A 23172-nucleotide genomic window follows, 5' to 3' on the forward strand; every position below is an offset into this window, starting at 1 on the left:
AAAGAATACCTTGAATAACAAGAAATTAAAATTCTAGTATATGACAGGAACATTTAGGTTTAATGTATCCAGATTTTATACTGTATAATTGCTAAAGATGGTATGTTATAGTAATGAGCTCATAGGATTTGATACCTCTGTTGTAGAGCCATTAGATATTTGCTTTAAAAAAGTGGGGAGGATGAGTCTCATGGGTAAGAGCTGATCAGATGATTTTATATGGTCTAGTGATTGGCTCCATTTGTGCCCAGGCTTCGCTCTATGAAATATTTCTGAATGCATATAATTATCTAATAGACTCTTTACAGTCTGTGACTAAAATTAAAATCTGTGGCATTCATTAAGCAATAGACATCCCCCCCAAAACCTGTTAAATTGTGATGAATGTGCACTTGGAGAAACAGTGGAAGGGAGTCTTGGCAGCATAGAGCTTTCTCAAGGAGGAAGCAGTACATTCCAGAGAAAAGCCCAAATTAGCAGACTGTGGTTCCAGGTGTAAAGGAAAGGGAAAGAGGCTTAGGATAGCCTGTAGAATATATCAGTGTGTATTATTACTGTAGAGCAGGGATGTTAAACTGCCAGCCCGCTGGCTGGATGCGTCACATGCAGGCCACGCCCACCACAGTTGTGCAAATGGGAAAAAGGTCGTGAAACATCATGTGACAGCAACGTGACACTGTGAGTTTGACACCTGTGGTGTAGAGGGTTAGGGTGTCAGTAGGCAAGATTCTTCCCATTAGGTGTAAGCAAATAAAAGATTGGACTCGGTTGGATTTGTTGTCTTTGGGGTTGGGCCTGATATAAATGTGGAGACATATCCTTTGTCTAAGTCTTCTTGGAAAAAGTAATTTTTTTCTTAGTATTTCTAGCAATTATATTGGAAATATATGTCATTGTGGATCCTTCAGCCAAAACGCTCATTAAAAACCCTTACGGATGGTTTTATGACTATGTATATAAAGCAAAGAAAGTGTTTATTTGGTTATGATAACATTTCATATTTAGAGGAAGAACTTCAGTTTGAGATTTTGTCATCCAGCCTTGTGATGGGATTTCATCTTGCAGTTGATTTCACCTTGCATTTCTTCATATACTGGGTTTTTTAATGTTTTTCTGCTAATATATTTGGATTCTCAGAAGTGAAGCCGAAGAGAATTTCATATTATCCAATGCAGTTTTATGTGAATTGTTCTAATCTAATGGATCATTTCCTTCTTATTTATCATTTTACATACATGCTAACTATTAACATGACTTTGGTATTGCAACAGTCTCTGTTTTCTCAGCATTGATTTTAGATTTCTTAAAGAAGTTGTGAGTTATACAACAGCCTAACTAATGGAAGATATTCTCAAGGTGATATTAATATAAACTTGTTTTCATTGTCTTCATAGAACTGATTGATCAATAATCTCCAGTTTCCTAATGATTTTTTCCCCAATTCCTGATGTTTAAAAACATACAAATAGGCACGAGACTATCTACTGGAGATCCACCCATTAGAAAAACTTTTCGTAGATTTTTTTTCCTTCCAAGATATCTAATTGTTCATAAGTGTACATCTTTTTTTCTATTTTGAATCATATTTAGCAATATATATATATATATATATATATATATATGCAATGGTCTTTTCTATAGAGAAAGATGGTTTAATTTATGCAATAGCTTTCATTTTTTCACAGTTATAATGGAAACCTTTGTTATTACTTTGGATATTTACCTGCAATTGCAAATTTTCAGGATTTGCTTTTGGCAATGCTTACTTTGAATGCAGCTTTTTTTGTTTCAATAATTTTCAGAGATTAGAAGCATAAATTTCTTTCTGGTGAAACTTGGCAAACTCAGAAGCCAATTTTCATCAGTTCATGAAAAGGTAAGCTGGAAACAGGTCTCAAAGTTCTGGCCAATAATGCCATTTAAACTAGTGTGTGTGTTTTGTTAAAAAAAATCTGGAGCCATTCCTTGATTTTTGATTTCTCAAATACCCATGGATAAAGCAATTTTTATATGCTAAATTGTTGCAGCTATATGATTCAAAACCTATAAAAAGACTTTGTCTCTGTGCTTGTTGCCTATTCTGTAGTAAATAATATTAAGATAGAATTGACAAACACTTATTATTTCAAGTTATTCCAAACATTGCAGGTGGTGGTTGTGAATGGGAATGATTTTTCTGTACTCTCCTGCTCTGTGCCTAGATAAAGGATTAATGTAATCCTATTGATCTGTGTCGGTTGCAATGTTATACTCTGGGTTCCTTCCTCCCTCTCTGATGATTCATTCTGTCAGAAGTATCTCTCAATAGCTTGTATGTGTTTTTCTGCATTTGGGTGAATGCATGGGTGATACGATGGAATTTCCCTGGTTTAAGATTTCTATTTTGCAATTGACTTTTTGTTAGCTGTAAATTATAATTGCACTGAATATTCTATTGTGCACAGAATGTATATTCATGCAAAATATGTTTGTATCATATAAAGTATTTTATACAAGAAACTTTGGTTAGGGGAGGGAACTTTGCTTATATTAATACTGCTACATTGATGTTACTTTTTAGAAAGTGATAGACTTGAACTTTAGCTTTGATGTTTCCACGTAAATACAATATATGTATATTGTATATTAAACAGAGGAAAGTTACAGTTCTAAAACAACCTTATACAATTATGATTATATGAACTTCAGATTATGCGATTGACTGGCAGATAATGAAGATTACATTGAATAATAGACAGTCCAGAAAAATGTTTTACAGTTCAATCCCTATACCAAATAAGTTTCATTCCTGGTTTTGTTTGGAACCTCAAAATTGAAAACTAAGAGTTTCCATTCTTAGACTGTGCATAAAAACAACGTATCACTTGTTGGGGAAAATATGTGATGAAATTCCAGCATATATTTCTTAACCATCCTCTCTTCTCTTCCCATTGTGTTGAAATGGAAAGTTGCTATGTTGTTCTTTACTTCAATGGGCTCTTCCTCTTCTTCCTGATATCTTCATCTGCTCAAGGGCTTCTGTTCTTTGTATTGTTGTTGCTTTCTCTTTTATCATTGAAACTGATCTCCATTAGATTTACTTCTCTGTATTCTACAATGGTGGAGATTATAATATGGTTCTCTATCTCTGCATTGCCATAAGAAAATACCTTTTGAACAAAAATAACTGAAAATGTGATCCTTGAACTAGCTTCCTATTTGAAAATCCCATTACAGCAAATTAAGGAGCTTCAGTTCAAGGATGCTGGGTATCCCATTTTATATTCAAACTGACAACAGAAATGCAAATTCTTATCATCCTTTAATATAACCATGATAAAACTAGATTTGTTTGAGAAACAAAACATCTGGATTTAAAGAGCTCAACTTTCTACTACTATCAGTAATATTTTTTTTCTTGGAGTGCTTCAGAAGTAACCTCATTGTTATTTTCTGGATGTGACACTGTGTTTATTACTTGGATTCCCTCTCCAAACCCCCACATCTTTACTTTGTGTTCATAATGTTTGTGTTGTTAGTGTGTAAATCCATCTTGCCTTAGAGTATTCCCAAAATAAAACACCTATCAGTATATTTGAAAACCAACAACAGGACTATTTAAGGACACAGGAAGTGACCCTTTATCATCTTCTCTGAGGAAGTTCTATTGATCAAAGAAACAACACATATTCAACACTGTAGTTATTCTGCCATCATTACAGCTGAAGAAAATTCAAATCATGGAAAGCATCATGGAAATTCTAGTCAAGATCAGCAAATCACTGAAGATTTTCCATTATGGTGGCCACCTGAAGAACATAAAGGAATGCAGAATAAAACCTCCAGGAAGGGTAAACTCTTGTAATGTTTTAGTCAATCATAGTCTTTTGCCTGTGCTTTTTTTCAAAATCTCTGGCCAAAAGTTTGGTTTCATTGGGAAAAAAATTGTTGCATATATTCTTCATGAGTGCTGCTTGAACAGTTCTGGTATTGGTGCACTGTATGCCATACAGAAATCTGTTGTTTGGACTTAAGTGAAACTGTTGCTTTAAGAGCATACTGCAAGTATGCTTTAAGGACATGCTATTTTAGGAATTAATCTATGTGCTGACATGTAGAAAAGCTAATGGGCATATCTCTTGCATATATAGTATGGAAAGACATATGATTGCTTCAACTAAAATCCTAGTGCAGGGGCATTGCTTGTTAATAAACTGACCCAATTACTAAACAGTTAATTGTTTTAGATGAATTTAAATCTTCCTTTCAGTTTACTTTTAAAAATAAAATGTGCCCCATAATTTACATGCAGATAAGACCTGCAAGCATTTCCTTTTAATATGTATTGTAAGTCAAATGCCCATATCCTTAGGTTCTACACCAATATTGTTTATCTAAGTGCCTTGTAAATTGTAACTATTTAAAAGCAGCCCATTTCTATAAGAGTTACAATTTAAAGAAAAAAAAATGACGATATGACAAAGAAAAGACGTATATGAGCTGGTTCCTTAATGGATTTAAACTGGGCTGTGTGATTGGAGAAGAACAAAATATTTCTAAAGACCTGCATGTGTTTCTCTCCATTCATTTTGCCATAAATTTTCCATAGTCATGCTGAGGTTCCACTTACACCTCCATAGTCCTATACTCCTGAGCCTTGATATATAAACTTATTTTCTTGACAAATATTTACTGATTCAATTCTCTGGTGAATCCAGAAAATTGTCATTTTGATTTCCTTTTTACTCTATTCATGTGGTTCCTTCAAATCATATTGTTAAGCTTGGAGAGTTTTTCTCCAGATTTTATCAGCTGAATAGCCACTGTGCCATCAGTAAATGGGTGTTGAATGTGTCCTCTGGATCATAGTCACATCAATTCATCCAGTATAGGTATGTATCTACAGTTTCCACAAGATGCAACCATTTGTCATGCTCTGGATATGGTCCAGAAGGACCAGACCCTTTTCAGAAAGATTCACTTTGGAAAAACTACCAGGCCATGCCTAGATTAGCTGGATCAGCATTATCTGGAAGAAGAAATGTACATTTCCTTCAACTACTCTATCTTGACAAAAAGAACAGTTTGTTCATACTTACTTCCCGATATAAAGTCTTTAGAAACACAGTTAAGTTCTGACTCCTTCCCCAGGCCTTTGAATCTAGATGCCCTAATTATAGAGTTGTAGTATATTTTAATCTGGTTTCCATTTTATGATTTTAGCTGACTTTCAGTGTATTGTGAGGAGGTTTGGAGGGGGGGGGGATTGTATTTATACTTGATTTTTTGTATGCTGCCCATTTTGCTTGAGTTAAGCAGCCATATAAATGTTATAAATACCTACCTACCAGAAAAGAATTGAAATACATTTTAAAAGGCAACATATGGGGGCTTTAGCAAGAGAAAGTTGGCTGCAAGTGAGCCTTTTTATACTCTGATATGGATACCTGGTTGCATGAGCATGTACATACATGATACATGATGCCAAAGACGAAGTGTTTGCTTTTCATATTGTCCTATTTCTTCTTGAAACATGTACTCAGAAAGCCAAATTACACTTGCATCTCTTAAGTTGCATCATTCATAACTGATACACAACATGGAAACTCATTGAAATAAAAAGTAAGAATAAATATAGGCACCAGAATATAGATAAAGGAAAAGGAAAGAACTTGCACTTTTGACCATTTCCCAATTTATATTAGTTATGAGGAAGATAATTTTTAGTTTATATTATTATGAGCATCAATTTTCTGATCTTCTGTCCATGACTTAATGTAACTTTGCTCTGGCATGTAAATATAGGCTGTGCATACTTGCACTTGAAGTGCAAATGCCAGGTTGGTGATTACTTGAAATGAACTGCAAAGACTTTAGCGTTCCTTTCTGCAGTTTAATCGGGTATTGTTACTTTACTTAATAAAAATACTGCAAACTCATTTACCTGTTTTCCAACCAGGTATCAGTGACAATATTTCCACAGTTAACATGTCAATTCAGCATTGGTTGACTCCTTTTGTATCTTTGATTCAATACTGATTTTTAAGGATTTGTAGCGTAAGCTTTAGGACAATTATGTAATCTTAAAAGATGTACATAATACTAACTTTCATAGTAGTAACAGAGGGAATCTTTGATTGCTAAGACTATTATTCTGATTTTATTATCTCATAGTTTATTATCAGTTTAAGAGTAAAAGGTTGTTCAATTTCATTCAAACTCATTCAGAAAATTCAATTAAACCACCTCTTAGTATTTGGAATAAAATTATATTCCATATTATCGAATTAGTGCATTAATTTAGTCATGGCTTTTTAATAACTTGCTAGTACATTGTCCTGATTGGATTTGTTGCAGGAAATTTTTGTTCTTTGGCTATACATAAATTTTACTCCTTGCTCTTTGATTTTGTATAATTTTAGGAAGCCCAGTAAATCTGGGAGAAGTGTGTTCACTGAATATTGTCTTCAGTCAGCTCAGAATGTAATATAGTTCCTATTGTGCTCTCATTTCTATATGTAAGAATACTATTATTCCATTCCATTCCATTCTTTCCAAATAAATTCATATTCAGATCCCACTTGTGTTCTTCCAAAGAACTCTCTCCCCCACCCCATTTTATGGGGGAGATTCTTTTAAGAGTTAGGATTAGAATTAGGTTTGTAATTAGAATCAATCTTTCAAGTACCTCATATCTCATTGAAATGTTGCAGTTGCTGAAGTAAAAATGATTTGGTATGTGTTTAGCAATATGTGTTTTGCCTGCCTTAAATCACAATCAGAGGGCACAATCCAGATTCTATCATTTGTTTAAAGTGAACTTGATTTTTTTTTTACATTCAGTCACACACACACACACACACACACACACACACACACAGAGAGAGAGAGAGAGAGAGAGAGAGAGAGAGAGAGAGAGAGAGAGAGAGATGGAACTGAAATTAGATAATCCATTCCTCATCTCTTACTGACTATTCCAATCAGTGAAGCAAGAACATATTAATGATGTAAGCAACAGAAAAATGGATAACTGGATGAAAATATAAAAATCTTACCATAAGTTTACATCAATAAATCAATAGATCAGAGTTTTGAAGATGATGATGATGGTGGTGGTGATGATGAAGAAGAAGGGTCTGGGGAAAAAAATCCTGAAACTGTTCTTGAGTGGGACAACAGTGGTGATAAGGAACTTCAGACGTCAAATACCAGTAAGAACTAATTCCTATTGTGCATTGTAATAATTAAGGTATGATAGTGCCTTTTAGATGTAGGCTTAGATCTTCAGTAGTATAGTATTTGTATCGATCTACAAAAGATTATTTTATCTGAGATAGATAATAGTAAATAATAGAAGAATTTCAGTTGAAACTGGTGGATGATTTTGTGCTGTATTTCTCTGCATGGTCTATTTTGCATAGCTGGCATTGGCTTTTGCATTGGAAAATGTCTGTCTTAGCTAATGCTGGAAATGGAAACCCAGCAATGCTCTCAAGATGAAAGGCTTGTGTCTAAAATCTGTGCTTAATTTGAATGGGAAATGGCCAAAATCTGAGCTGCCTTATCTGCTTTCCATTGGTGTCTGTTTTATACTTTCACTTGGCAAATCCAAAATTAAATGTCAAATTGATAAACATCTATGACGGATTTAGCTTTGGTTTTGGTGGTGGTTATTATGATGCTGCAGAGTTCTCTACGCATAAATCTGAATAAGTTTCTTTCTTGTTAATAGCCAAGTTGGTTAGTTAACAAGTGTGTTCAATTAATACCATTTCTACTATCTTTTTCTATTTTAATTTATTTTGTTTACTTATGCTACTGTTGGGGAGCAGATGGTGTTGGTGAAAGGAACTATATGGTTAATCCACATTCTCATTAAATGAAGTTAATTTAAAAAAATGATCACATATTGAAAAGGTGTTACCTTTTATTCTTTTTATTCTACGTTTGCCAACGTGATTGATTCTGTTCCTATAGTACCCATGTTTCCCCGAAAATAAGGCCCTGTCTTATATTTTTTTGAACCCTGAAATAAGCGCTTGGCCTTGCACTCAAAAGCCCGATTGGGCTTATTATCAGGAGATGTCTTATTTGGGGGAAAACAGAGTAACAAACTATTTGCCAGATGAAAACTTTCCTCTTATGTAGTTCCATGCCAAAAAAATCTTTACCTATATAGATGTTATGGGCCATGAAGCTATTCAAGGTTCAGAAGCTTTTTTTAATGTTAGTGTTACACTTATATGCTTGGGATTGTTGATTCAAACCTAACTTCCTTTAATGTAGAACCAGTTTGATGTAGTGGTTAAGGCATCAGACTAGAAACCACCCTCAGTGAATGCTTTCAACTAAGGAAGAAGATATTGCTTGTTCTTTTACGTCTGATTATTTCATCTGTCTATACCAGGAATAGTGCATTTCTCATGAGATAGTCATGCTCATGTATGCAAATTTTTCGAGTACATGAAAGTACATGTGTGATCTGTGCTTTTAAAAACCTTTGCCTTAACATATACATATACATTATTCTCTAAAATAACTTAAGCCCAAGTGCTAGTTGATAGTGGGATTCCAAATATTCAAGCCATTGTCATTTGAACCATTGTCACAACAGCTGTGAATTCCAGCAAAGATGTCAAACAAGAAGAATCAGCCTATAATATATTGCTACCTGCTGTACATTCTGGAAGGGACAGTGAAGTCAGATACTCAACAAATGACACAAGTGCGGATGTCCTAACTGGAATTGTTGAACAATATTCAACTACTACCGGTATGAGGAATTAAACATGCTACTGAACACATTTTTCATTTATGTTGGTTTGAAGTAGAATTTCTTTCCACAATATCAAAACTCAGAATGTAGTTAGTTGTTAGAAGTATTGATAATTTTAACTGGAGTATTGTGATGACTTCAAACAGGAAAATAGACTCAAACATATAGAGCCATTTTCCAAATGTGTTTGCTTTTATCCACCAAAACCATGATATTGAAGACTTTTGCTAAGTGGTTTTGTATAATAAAGGAAAATGTTTTGGAAGCACTGGCTTAAACCATTTCATAAACAAATACTTTGGTAATAATAGTTGCTTTTTATCTAAAGGCATTCTTTTGCCAACATTAGAACAAGAGAAATAGATTGCATTTGTATGTTGATAGACAAATTTGGTTGTACAGTTGCAGCTTTATTTCTTATGAAAAGTATTGCCATCTTCTCTTGAAGATGGGAAAATGTCTCTTACTGCACTGGGCTTTTTGTGGGCTTTCTCTTTTGAGTTTTCAATTACAATTTTTCTCACTATCTAAAGCTTTTTCTCTTAGATTTAGTGATCATAATGTGTAACACATTATGTTTTCTGCTAAATTATTTAATAAGTTGATAATGAAGGATAAATCTGGTATTTTAGCTTCAATATTTCATAGTGTTTCTACTTCAATTTCCTTGGATTTATACAGCAGCACCTTTAGAACTAAATAAGCTTAATTGTCTGAACTTCATTCTGACAATGAATACCATCCAAAATAAGACTTTGGATTGACAATATAAATCTGGACTATATATCTGAAGTGAGTCTCCAAAATATTTCAAGAAAGAAAACGTCCAAATAAAAGAAGAAAAGGAAGAAAAAGGAGAGTGTTCTTGGACTTAAGATGCTACTGTGAATCCAGATGGTACAAAGCCTTTTGCATCTATCAAACACATTTGATAGATCAGATAAGGGTGCAAGCTGCTGTCACATCTTTTCTGCCTCTACTGCTGTTATAGTCCTTCTACTATTGTTCCTGGTGTCTGGGGCATCTCTGGAAAATCAACCATTTCTGAAAATTGTGGTGCTGATTATGGGGCCTGTGAATTCAACAATACTTTTCAAAATTTTATCTACTTTCCTCTTCCTCTGCCTAACGCACATAATGAAAGTGCAAGCCATATATATATTTTAACAAGATAATCTGGAGGGTTATTCAGCAAACATAATAATGGAATTGATTCAAAACATCATCATAACAGCTGTGTCCTCCAGTGATGATTTCTTCAAGCAGGAAGACTCAAAGCAGCCTCAACTGGAGGGTGCATCTCCTGAACTGGAAATTGAAGACACAATATCCCCTGCAATCAACACTTCAGACGTGTTACATCCAGAATTTTCCCCTTCCGATGAAAAAGAAAGTATCCTGGAAAAAGAATCTTTTCATCATCCAGGTAACAATATGAATACTTCCATTACAGAGCCAACTTCCTCTTTAAATTAGCTGCATTTGTTTTTTCATCAAATTTCTAAACAAAATACCGTTCTAAACTCGATTGCTGAAAATATGACTTCAGTAACAGAGTGGTCAATGCCTGGAAGGCACTACCTGACTCTGTAGTTTCTTCCCCAAACCCCCAAAACTTTAACCTTAAACTGTCTACTGTTGACCTCACCCCATTCCTAAGAGGTCTGTAAGGGGCGTGCATAAGTACACCAGCGTGCCTACCGTCCCTGTCCTAATATTTCTTTTTTACTTACTCTTTTCATGTATTCCAATTATGTTTATACTTTTACCTGTTATCTCATATATGCTTGACAAATAAACTTATGATTATATGATGATTATGATAAGGTGTAAATTGTAAAAAAGAACTGTGTTTTGCTTTCCCTCCCCCAATTCACTCTTAATTATATAAGAGTTGATTTAGATAGCAGTTTACAGATTTAAATAATGACTCTTCAGCAAGACATTATGTGAAACAATATTTATATACCGGTAGTTACTTTGCAAAGCCATTATGTCTAGAGATAAACTAGAGATGTGAAGTCAGTTTCCAAACAGAATTACTCTGTCAGAATCTATATTCTTTATTTCTCTGTAAATTCACCTGTGAATTTTATAGATACCTTAGAACAGATTTTCAGCTCTAATTTATAAGTAATAAGGCTCATTCCAGGTAACAAGGCTCTTCCTTTGATATCTGACATATTCTTGTCTGACATGGAGAGTCACAGGGTAGATGAGCCAGTGGTTTGATGTAATAAAAGGTTTCAGATGTAAGAATAGAAGTTTATAGCCTTTTTAGTGTCTGAACAAACCAGGGGTCTCTGCTGCATCTATCGGGCAGTGCAATGACTCATGTCCATTTGCAATTATTTGTTATTGTATACTGTATACAATTTGATTAAAGTAAAATCTTGGATTTCAGGTGATTTGAACCTCCTGAAATTAGTTCATTGCCTAAATTTGATTAATAGAAAAAGCAGGTATTTTGGCTTAGTTCGGTTTCCATATAACCTGGGGAATTAATTATACTTCATGCGGTTACCTACTTTAATACTGGCAGTAAATTTGTGAACTACGCTGAACCCAAAACACCTAATAACTGTAACAGCCTGTTGATATTAAGAGATCTAACACGCAAGGAACCTTTTTATATGCTCCTTTTAAACTAAGCCAGAAAGCCTAAATACATATCTGTTTGCCAAAGCACCCTCAGATCTTTGAATCTGAGACACCATCAACTGAATACACAAATAGTTAAAATTTATTACTGCCTTATTTATCATAACTGCAACAGTTACTTTCTCCAATGGAAGCTTTGAACATGAAGAAGAAAATCAACATCAGCCAACAGCTGTTGATACAGTTGCACAAAGGAGTCAAAGTTCTGTCGCAAACAGGACAATCCATGATATCCTACAAGTACTTGTATCTCCAAGGGACAGCTATTATGAAAATGCATCTTCTCAGTCAGGTATTGGCAGTATGACTGTTGAATATAAAATGTATTGTGTTGACTATAACATTATTTCTAGCAGTGTGGCCATTAGCAGCACCCATGGTTTTACTATTGTAGATGGGCATCTTCTAAAATCTATTCCATGAAAGAAGATGCTATAGTACAAATTGAAATTTGAAATTTCCTTTATTTTGGTTCTGGCAGAAAGTGAGCCATGTTTAATCTATTTATTAAAAATGGAGTTCTTTTTTGGAAATTATCTGCCAGTGAGTTCATTCTTCTGGATAAGTTCTTTACTTTCTTAATAATGGTTTTCTGCTTCCCAGAAAATTTTATATAGTGGGTAAAGCTAGGTGAAACAGAGAGAAGAGAATTAAGAATATTTTTTTTTTTTAATTTGATTTATATGCCGCCCTTCTCCGAAGACTCAGGGCGGCTTACAATGTGCTCAGCAATAGCCTTCATCCTTTTGTATATTTATACAAAGTCAGCTTATTGCCCCCACAACTGGGTCCTCATTTCACCTACCTTAGAAAGGATGGAAGGCTGAGTCAACCTTGAGCCTTGGCGAGATTCGAACCCTGCAGTAATTGCAGGCAGCTGGTCTTAATAAGCTTAATAACAGGGTGCTTTAAACCCCTGTACCACCAAGGCTCTAAATTTGTGCAAATATAGTCCTAACATAGATCCAAGTATTATTATAGAAGGCGATGATCTACAAAAATATTTCTCACGACCTGTTGAGGCTGCATTAGGTGGTCAGCACTTGCCTAAATAGGTAGATACTTTGCCTACATTTTAAATGCATAACTGGAAATCACCTGAAACAGCTTTCCAGATGAAAATGGCCATGAAAAAGGAAAGGTTAAAAAAGCAATACTTTCCTTTTTGTTATTGCTGTTATTGAAAGTTTATCATACTTTCCCAAATGTATAGGTATTCTTTGTTTAATGACCACATTTGGGAATAGTAAGCCAGTCACTAAGCAATGCAGTTGTTACATGAATCACCTGCAATTGTTAAGTAGACATTACATGACTGAATTGTGTCTTTACTTCTGGCTTCTCTGTTGACTGCTTGTTGGAAGCTGGCTGTGAAGTGCGCAAATGGCACTCATGCAATCATTGAACACAATGACAATTGTTAATGCCTCCCAGTTGTGAAGTGCCCAAAAGACGATCCCATGATTGTAGGTATAAGAACAGGTCAAAAAGTTAGTTTTTCAACACCGTCATAATTTCAAACAGTCATTAAATAGCGAAGATATTAATTGAGGACTATAATATTCCTCTTTAATTCTAGCAGAAAAAGGATTTATTCCACAGCAGTATTCGTTCTTTGTAAAAGAAAATGCATTTATTTTGCACTATTTTTTTCAGCTGAATTAGGCCCTGTAGATATAGATATAATATACTTCACTAGATAAGTATTGGACATGACTAAATGATGACAAAAATGCTTCATATTGAGAGCCAGTTTTATCTAGTGGTTAACGTTTCAGGCTAGAAAACATGAAACTCTTTGACTTCTAGTCCCATATTAGTCACAAAGCCAAGTCCATATTAGTCACAAAGCCAGGACCACAAAGTGGTCCAGTCACTTTTTCTGAGCCCTAGGAAGTAGTTAATGGCAAAACATTTCTGAAAGACCTTATCAAGAAAACTACAGAAGCTTGTTCAATCAGTTTCCAGGAATCGGACATGATTGAATGGAAGGAAGAAAAAACTTATTTCATATGGAGTGTAAACTTTGACTCCGCTAAAACAGTTTTAAGATATTCTTGGTTTTCTCTTTCTAACTATGTAAAAGTGCAACTGGAAAAGTAGCTCTGAAAAGTGTTTAAAACTGACCCAGACATCTTTGTAACAGCAGTAGTTTCCAGTGTTAACACTGACTCTGAAGTTCCTACTCGTGATTCATTATTGCACCTAAAGAATAGTGAAGAAAAATATCACACAAACACATCTAGAGAGCAATTGCTGCCTGGAATTCTTCATACAACTGCAAGTAAGCATGAAAATAATATTTCACATATAGGTATTAGCAATTTTTTTAAAAAAAATGTTTTCTATTATTTTTCTAGTTGAATCGTGTTATAGCTTTAAATACATAGAATATGAGGCCATTAACCATTGTGCCATATGAATTGGAAATTGTTACCAATAAAACTTTCTCATATGTGATTAATATATAATGTGACAATAAATCTTATTTGTATAGGAATAGGTTTTGTTTCATCCATAAAGATTGTATTTGTACATCAGTATATAATATATTATTGTATTGACTTTAGCTATATTCATAAATAAAATTTAGAAAAAATCACAGAATCAATTTTCTCTCTGGGGAATTTCTCCAAAGAAATTTTAGTTGATATTAGGCAAATAAATTTTTACTCATTTTCATATTTCTGAACTAGGAATGATATTACTTAATCTATTACTCTAAATAATAAGTAATATGCTGTATGCAATCTTTTGAAATTAATTGTTGCAGCAACTGTAGTCTCCAAGGAGAAAGGCAAAGGCAACGAAACCACACAAAATCCATCATTTTATGACATCCATCCAGGACTGGACAATAAAAATGATCTCCCTGAGAACAAAACTAGGGAAGATGTTCAGTCTGAAATTATTCAGCTTGAGAGAAAACCTGAATTGGAAACAACTCAGACAGGTATTTCTCAGAAGATACAATTATAACCAGCTTATTCTGCTATGTTTGGGGTCTTTCTCAAAAAAGAAAAAAAATCCATGCATATATTATATGGTATTTTAACATGTAATCTGTATAAAAGTACAGCCAGAAAGTATGTGGAAAATGATGTTGAATAGCTGTTAAACTGATGGCTTAGCAGCAATTCCTCAAGGTTTACGAGAGTACAAATAATTTACTTATCAGTTTATGGAAGAATGTTGATTCACTTCATTTGTTTAGGTGATGAAAATAGTTGAAAATGAACGCTGTGAATGCTTCACTAGCAATGTTCCATCATCACAATCCCAAATTAGGGAAATATTTATACTTTTAAATTAAAATATGTCTGCCAAATGAAAAATACCTATATTTATCAAACCAGTACAATGATTTGCAGGTCAGAAAGATAGAAGCCATACATTATATATATGTTTTAGAAATTTATTTAGTGAAAGTCACTCCTATTTTGTTTCAAATCAATTGATCAATACTGTAATAGCTGTGATTTCCACTGAAGCTGATGGTTATGAGGATTCTACCCAAGATCCATTGATTAAGGAAGATCCTGATTTGAATGAAAAACTTCATCACTCTACAAATTCATCAATAAATGATTTCATACCTGGAATTAGTAATCTCACAGACAATGTGCAAGAAAACAAAACATCGCATACAGGTACTAGGGGAAAAAATAATTAATTTTTTCTATTGCTATTTTAGATCAATCAATATAATAGCCTAATTTAATTCTGAAATCCTTCAGGACTTGGAAGACACTTATTCAGTGGATGGAAACAAGTAGTTTTAAGTGGCATCACATTTAGACAAAACTCTATTATTGAAACAGCTGTAGTCTTTAATAATTACTACATGAACCATTTATACATGTAAAATTGGCATGAGGTTTTGAAAATAATCTACATGCTTTTGTTGTAATGGTATATGAGTTTAAATAGAAAGGGAATTTACAGGTCTGCTATATATCAAATTAGTACACTACCATTTTGTAGTTCTCTTTTCCCTGTAACCTTGCTTTAGTCAAGGATTAAATTCATACTGCTGCATTTTTACAGTACTTATCTAGCCAAATATTAATACAATGCCAAAAAAAAGTACTGACTACTGTAAAAAATGTAGGAAGTGATTGTCCAGCTGTTGCGGGATATTTAAAAACATTACAACAATTGTGAGAATCTAGCACGAGAGCACTAGATGTTATTCCATCAACTGGACAGAGTATTGCAGCAAAACCTTTCATATAGGTAATAATGGTTAATATGCTTCCAATTACAGTGGTCCTTGGGGATATATTACATGAGTGAATCATTAGATTATTTTTAGTCAGTGAATATAGTTGACCAGATGGTAAACATGCTCAAAAGCCCATTTTTAAAAAAATACAGAAAATATAAATGAAGTAGAAATTTTGGGCAGTGATTATTTGGATGGAAATTCATTTGGACAATGCACAGATTAAAATTTTAAATATCCAAATCTAAGTTCATCGTTGGTTCATCAAACAGTTGCCATACTCAAGGATCTTGAAGATTCAGCTCAATCACCATTGCCTCCTATTTACCAGCCAGACTGGATCAGTGAAGAAAAACCTACTAATACTTCCAGTAGTGGCACGGAAATCAGTAAACAACATGAAAATGAACGTGATTTTTATGAAGGTATTGCTGTGAATAATATTGTCCTTTCATAGTGATGCATGGATGAAGTATGGTTTCATAGTACCTACAGTATATATATTTTTCACTCTTACAACTCCTGAAAAGGTTTTCATATTAGACTAGTATTCATATCATAATTCAAATAATATATAACAACTTACAAAATATTTCTACGCTGATTCATTTTGTTCTTAAGCTGATTTAATATGGTATGGTTTCATTGTGATTCTGTATAAATCCTCATTCTGTATAAGCCTTGAATCATAAAAAATACATTCTGAATCTTAGTCTTATAATCTATTTTTTGATATTATCTTATTCAGTATATGGTGATCTTTTTTTTTCTAATTCTCCAAAGGCATCCAGTGATTATTTATGTGATCACAAATTGATTGGAAACTTGCAGTTAGTGTATGTAAAATGATGATTAGATTTAGGATATAATGTTACCAGAGCAAGAATGTATATATGGGGAAGGGAGAAAAAACCCTTAAAAAGCCCAATCTTAAGCAGCAACCATTGTCCTTATTTGTGAATTATTTTGTTGTCCGTTAAAAGTGCATAACAATAGATATGGAAAACCTATATACCAAATTTACTACCGGTAACCACTAATAATCTTTGGTGGACACAGGAAAGAAAACAGGACTCAACAGGAGTTAATTAGGAAGGGACTTGCTGTTGGAATTATAGTGTGCTTTTTTGTATGCCTGAATTATATAACCAGTATTATATTGTTTTGTGAGAAAAAAAATATTGGGTCGATGCTGCCAAGGGAATGCAGCTAATAGTTTTGTTTCATTCTCCATTGCTTTATCACTGCCATAGATGTGGGCTTTTATGGGACCAAAGAAGATCCAACCTCAGAACCAGTGAGGCAATGGGTTAGTGAAGACAAGTATACTACAAAACCCACAATGGATGTCTTATTTCCTGGAATTGTTCCTCGAAGAGGAATAAATCAAAAAAATAAAACTGATCATACAGGTATCCACTAGAATGGTGGTGGGATCTTTTTTACCCCTCTTTAGGTGAGATATTCTTCTGTTTTTAATTTCCGTGTCTATTTTAGGCATGTAAAAAAAAATGCGCCTAAGAACACTTTATGAGGTATGTCACTTTCCATTGGATAGAATGAGAGTCTGGAAAGGAAAACTTTTCTTCATCTCAGGTTCCCTCATAGTCCCCATGGTTCTATTTATTTCTGTCTATTATGCAGCCAGCAATCTTATGTGTTTCTAGTGCTCAAATACATAAATGAAACCTGATTCTTATATCCTCTTGATTTGTAAATTTCAGCCTACTGTATCATTAATGTTTTACAGGTTACTTGTGAAAATAATTGGTTGAGAGGTCCTTGGTGGTCTCTGCTAGCACTGATGATGCTACTTGGTTTGGGTAATGAAATATCTGCAAGAAAGCAACCAAGCTCAGAGAGCACCAAGGTCCCTCATTTCAACCCTGAGCTACAAATTTCCTTCTTTATTAGTAATTAATTGGTTGCCTGATGATGATGATGATGATGATGATAAGAAAAATAACTATGAAATCAACATTTGAAACTAGTGAACTAATGGTCCTTTTTTACTGTAATTAGGATTTGAAATTACTAACTCAAGATCTTCAATAATATATTGAATATGTTTATATAATTAATGTTTCATTGAAACTATTTTCTTGGATATGTGTGGAAGAATAGTGGATGAATAGGTATGCTCATACCAGAATGCATGTGACTGCTATGAATGCCATAGGCATGATAATTTTGGTGGCTTTTGGCCAGTAAGATCATAAGATTCACATGTCTGAGGCATTCAAAGTTCAGTGCTCATTCTGGATTAAAATAACTTTACATTTGGCATCATGAGGAAATGAGCTATATTTTCCTGATGTACACATTTTGAAAAGCATGTATTGTATGTACTTAAAACTAGATTTTAAAATGATTTAGATTATTTTTATGCAGTATTGTATAGATCTGCATTTAATATTAGAATCTATAAATTTCATTTTCTAAGTCATTTATTTTGCTCTCAAGTTATGCCGTGTAGGTCTGTTTAGGTTTACAAATTCATCTTTGTTTTCAATTCTTTCTGCCTAGTGATATCTTTACATGTTTTTTTAAATTAGCATGACTAGCAGATTACATGTACCAGAGAATAATTGTTGATAATGTAATAATAAGATGGTAATTTTTTGCAATCCTGTTTATAATTGGGTTGCTTCCTACTATCATTACAGTACTTTTTAAAAAATGGTATTTAGGTAATTAGAGTATGTATAACTTTGCTAATATATTTATTGATCATTCTACTATTGTTCCAATTATAAGTCAAGGACTCCTCCAACAACTAGTAGTGGTGATCTGTGGAGATAAAACGTTGAATGAAATATTGTGTACCTTTTTTTTAAAAAAAAATATGAAAATACAGTGTACTGCAATAGCTGTCAGCATCAATTACTATAGTCTGGCGTTGGTATATTTATTACGAGTAAAAATATATGAACTTTCTTAATATATTTTCATGTCTGTGCACGCATAAAAGTGACTTTGCTTGCTAGTGTAAGGTAGGAGAAGGACCTCATACTGAGAGTTATTGGAGGCATTTCTTTCTTTTTTCCTCTTGCCCCTCATTTGCTTCTTAGTCTACCACTACAGATAGTCCTTGATTTACAACCATTCATTTAGTGACCTTCAAAGTTAAAATGGCACTGAAAAAAGTGAGCCGTGACTGTTTTTCACACTTACAACCATTACAGCATCCTCATGGTCTTGTGAACAAAATTCACAAGCAGCTGATTCATATGTATGACGCTCGCAGTGTCCAGGAGTCATGTGATCAGCTTTTGCAACCTTCTGACAAGCAAAGTCAATGGGGAAACCAAATTCACTTAACAATTGTGTTACTAATTTAAAACTGTAAAGATTCACTTAACAAGTGGGGCAAAAAAGGTCGTAAAATGTAGCAAAGCTCACTGAATCAATGTTTCAGTTAGCAACATAAATTTTGGACTCAATTATGGTCGTAAGTTGAGGACTACCTGTATTGTACACATTGCAATAGGCCATAATATTTGGCAATAAGAAAGAGAGAATATCTCTTATATTTCATCTCTGTTTTTCCACTTTTTAAACTTAAGAGTAAGAATTTGGTGGGAAAAGTTTTGATCCTGCATATATCCTGCTCATAATTGATTTAACTATTGTTACCTCAGTTGTGGCCTCCAGTGATGGAGACAAAAATGAAAAATCAGATCTTGGTCCAGAGTGGCATCCTAAATGGACCAGTAATGATGAAAAACTTATAAATAACAGTCAAGATCCTATAAACAGACATCCACCTTCCACTGACAGTAAGACCTATAGTATATATTCCTACAACTTTAATATTTAGTTTTGCAATTCATAAGACTTCCTGTCTCGTAATTTATGAATTTGGATGACCTATCCATAAAAACAAAAAGAGTAATATTTATGAGGAAAGCAGTGCAGAACTCTTGACTTTCAAGGGAAATCTTACTATAAACAAAACCTGTCTCTGGTCTATAACTTCATATAAAGATATATATGGTTCGAATGTTGCCCACCAGGATGTGCGTGATTCTCTGTGGCTAGAGCGATAATTTTTCTATCTTTTCTCATTGTGTGAAGTATTCTTTTCTGATTTCTAAAGAATAAATAATTACTGTCATCTCTTTGCAACATAATGACATGCATGACACTAATTTCTAATGTATTGCATTTGTCTACCGTTTGTACCTCTGATTATATATTATTGATTTTGGCTGAAATTGGGGAATTTTCAGATTCTCACTTAAATTAATAAAATACTGTAATTTGTCAAAATACTGTTTTGACAGTCTTGCACGAGAACACCAAAATCTCATTAAAATTTTGCTATTGCTCCTTGAGCTCTGAGAAGAAGTAATGAAATTGCATGATATTTCATACATTTTTTTGATTTTGGGAAATGGGACATTAAGGGTTAGAAAGATATCAATTTTCAGTCTAAAAGCTGAAGAAGAGAATAATTTGAAAAAGTGGGCAGATAGTTTAAATATATTTGCTACCTTAAGTTTAAATGAACTGTCTGTTATTGTTTTACCAGTCTTTAGATTATGGCATGTTAATATATGAAATTCGTTGAAATCAAATAGGCCAGACTTGATATCAGCAAAAGGGGTTGCAAATTGATAGCAGCATCTACATCTGATACCCCTCTGAGCATCACCCGAGTCTTGTTCTGCTCCTGGCTAAAGAGGAACTGGGGCTTTCCAGATATTCCAGTTTTAACACTTTAAAAATCTGGGCTTTTCATAAATACTTCAGATAGCTGCTGTAGTATTTGCTCTGCTATTTATTCTAGAACAAGTACCAGTAGTTTCTCCTGTAGAATGATTTTTCTATCAGAAATTTTAATTAGAGTTAAAGCACTACACCTCCTAGTAATATTCCACAGCAGATCAGCACTAAAAAGGTCTCCTTTTCCATCATCTTTTGATGTGCCTGTCTCAGATGTCAGTGCAAGGAAGTGTTAAATCCCTTCAGTACAAAGGAGGCTTTTCTGAGATATCCATTGTGGCTCCTAAGACCAAGAGCCATAAAAGGAGTGTGAACTGGTTCGAATCCTGAATGTTTATAATACCGGTAGTATAAACATTAAAAGGCGCTACCCTGTATATCTCATTTTGTTCTTTCCATTAGCCCAAAATACTTAAACTATTTTTGTTATAATAGTTATAGTATATACCGGTAGTATATATTACATATATATATTATATATAATAATATAAAATAATTTACATAATTTTAATTTGATAGGTTTCTAGCAATATGCTTTAGAATGTCAACTATCGATATAGAAATAAACAGAATTTATACTAATTATAGGCTTGTTTTTCAGAATGTAGCTATTGTGAACTGTAGATGAATTTGTAATCATGTATTCTAGAGCAGACACTGTACTGTTTTCTTAATCTGATGTAGATTTTATTTTGCTGGATAAATTATTTCAGATTCACGAATCAGTTTGAGTATGTTGTTTCTAACCTTTCTAATCAGTGCCCTGTATACTCTCTGTTGATTTAATTTGATTTGCTCATCATCTGGTAGCCATTCGGAATTGTCTTGAATTAGGTATATTGCAACATATATGCTCACTGTCACAGTTACACTGTATCGTACCCTTCAGTTCAAATGCCAAAACTTTGTTTTTTATCCTTGATATTCATTTAAATCACGAATTTTTATTGTTCCTAATACAAACCAGTGGGACTTAGTGGAAAAGTGTGGAAAATATTATGGTAGAACTATCAATTTTTGAAAGAAGTGTCTTTTACTTATTTGCACCTGGCATTTAGTTATGCTTTCCTATTCAAATCAGTTTGGATATTTCTGCCTGCAAAAGACTTGCTCAAGTAAACTGAAACATTATTATGCTTATTAAGTTTCCCTGGCACAGCACAGCTCTCCCGCATCTTCTGAAAGAAAAGCAACCTTTTAGTGGTGTGTGCGAAATAAAGATTTCTGTTTGTGTAAAAAAAAAAAAAAAAAAGCCTAGAGATCAATCTATCTCCATAAGTAGTCACAGCTCATCAATACTTATGAGAATTAAAGCTTTATGAATGAAACACATCGGTCCACAGAGGCTGATTAAATAATATTTTTCCTCTGCAAATACAAAAGCTGAAATTCCAGATATTGATAATGCAGAGAGTAATGCATGCCTTTTCTCTAGGTCCTGATCCAAACAAACACTCCAGTGTAGTGAGAGACAAAAATGTGACACCTTTGCCGGAAGAGTCAGGAAAAAGTCAACCACGAATGGCTCATATACCAGGTTTGTTTCTATGCTTTTATCATTGGTATTTATCATGAAGTCATACTGTGATGTTCCTGTATTTTTTGTTGTCATCTTTTGTGACTAAAACATGCAAATGCCACCATTAGGTATATACCTTCCAATGATGTCATGTTTTTGCACACTTCTCATTTCTCCCTGACTCCATGGGTATATGCCCATGTCTTAGGATATATGGGAATTAAAGGTTCTCTGACACTAAAACCAGTGGCTTAAATCAGGAAAAGTATTGCCAACAGAAAAAAAATAGCTCAATTATGTAGGGAAAGGGAAAGTTCTGTTGAACTTCATTATTTGGATTATAGAATGCCACAATTTACCCAGCATATAGGAACATAGTGTAATTTGGTAGAATGTGGCATAGAATGGGTGACAGCTGTAATCCAGATATATCTTCATGGCTAAGAAACAAGATTTTATGGGTTCAAATACATAATTGCTTTATTGCTTACACAGTTTTTATCTGTGATATATGCAGTACCAAATAAGTGTTATCCTATCTCTCATAGAAAATGAATAGCAATTCCAAAACTGTTTAACATAGTAACGTAGCAATATTGATGCTAATCTGAATTCAAAACTTTTTTTATTGAGATCATACCTTCATTTATAATCTCAGATCTCTAATTTGTAAACCATGTAATTTGATTTCTGGCTTTGAGGTCAGATTAAAATAAATTCTGTAGTTAATTCTTAGAATATTATCCTTCTAATAGTTATTTTCCCCCCATGCCATTTGACTATACAACTTTCTGGAAACTCTTACTGTGGCTTTTTAAAAAATCAGAGTTACATTTTGTTTCACTCTTCACGATTGTGGAAGTAACAGCAGCTATCATCGTCTCCTACCTTACACACGACAATAGAATAATGGATACAAATTATCAGCACAAATATTGCTTTTATATAATTGTTGTTAAGAGTAGCTGGGACATAATTTTCACATGTGAAAACCAAATCATGAAGAACAGTTTTCTGACAACTAAAAATAACATTTCATGGGTATTATTCTGAAGGAAGTAAAATTAGATATTAAAGAGAATATGTCAATTCTCTAGTCAGATGACAAAAGAATGTTGTTTTTTTCCTATCCACAGATTGGCTTATTGTAGTTGCTTCTCTTTTGGCCCTGGCATTGATTCTTGGTGTTTGCATTGCTGTAAACAGTCGAAGGAGGTAAGAAATGATTTGTAGTTTTCCATTTCTCAGTGCCAAAACTGTCTATTGCTGAAATATTTTTAGAGC

The 23172-nt window shown here is 33.6% G+C and overlaps 1 protein-coding gene across 1 annotated transcript in view; it reads left to right on the forward strand.

Moving 5' to 3' along the window:
* The window catches only part of CD44 (CD44 molecule (IN blood group)), an 87168-nt gene that overhangs the window by 61771 nt on the left and 2225 nt on the right, over positions 1-23172 (forward strand). Inside the window, exons 7-19 of the mRNA XM_070935725.1 lie at positions 3702-3830; positions 7062-7190; positions 8594-8752; positions 9990-10181; positions 11532-11708; positions 13563-13700; positions 14190-14369; positions 14890-15066; positions 15914-16066; positions 16895-17053; positions 19283-19420; positions 21805-21906; positions 23025-23103. Coding sequence (XP_070791826.1) covers positions 3702-3830; positions 7062-7190; positions 8594-8752; positions 9990-10181; positions 11532-11708; positions 13563-13700; positions 14190-14369; positions 14890-15066; positions 15914-16066; positions 16895-17053; positions 19283-19420; positions 21805-21906; positions 23025-23103 — 1912 coding nt within the window. The remainder of the gene's footprint in view (positions 1-3701; positions 3831-7061; positions 7191-8593; positions 8753-9989; positions 10182-11531; positions 11709-13562; positions 13701-14189; positions 14370-14889; positions 15067-15913; positions 16067-16894; positions 17054-19282; positions 19421-21804; positions 21907-23024; positions 23104-23172) is intronic.

This window comes from Pituophis catenifer, unplaced genomic scaffold (assembly GCF_029215685.1).
Source record: "Pituophis catenifer annectens isolate HBS135680 unplaced genomic scaffold, rPitCat1.0.hap2 SCAF_1, whole genome shotgun sequence".
Classification (NCBI taxonomy): domain Eukaryota; kingdom Metazoa; phylum Chordata; class Lepidosauria; order Squamata; family Colubridae; genus Pituophis; species Pituophis catenifer.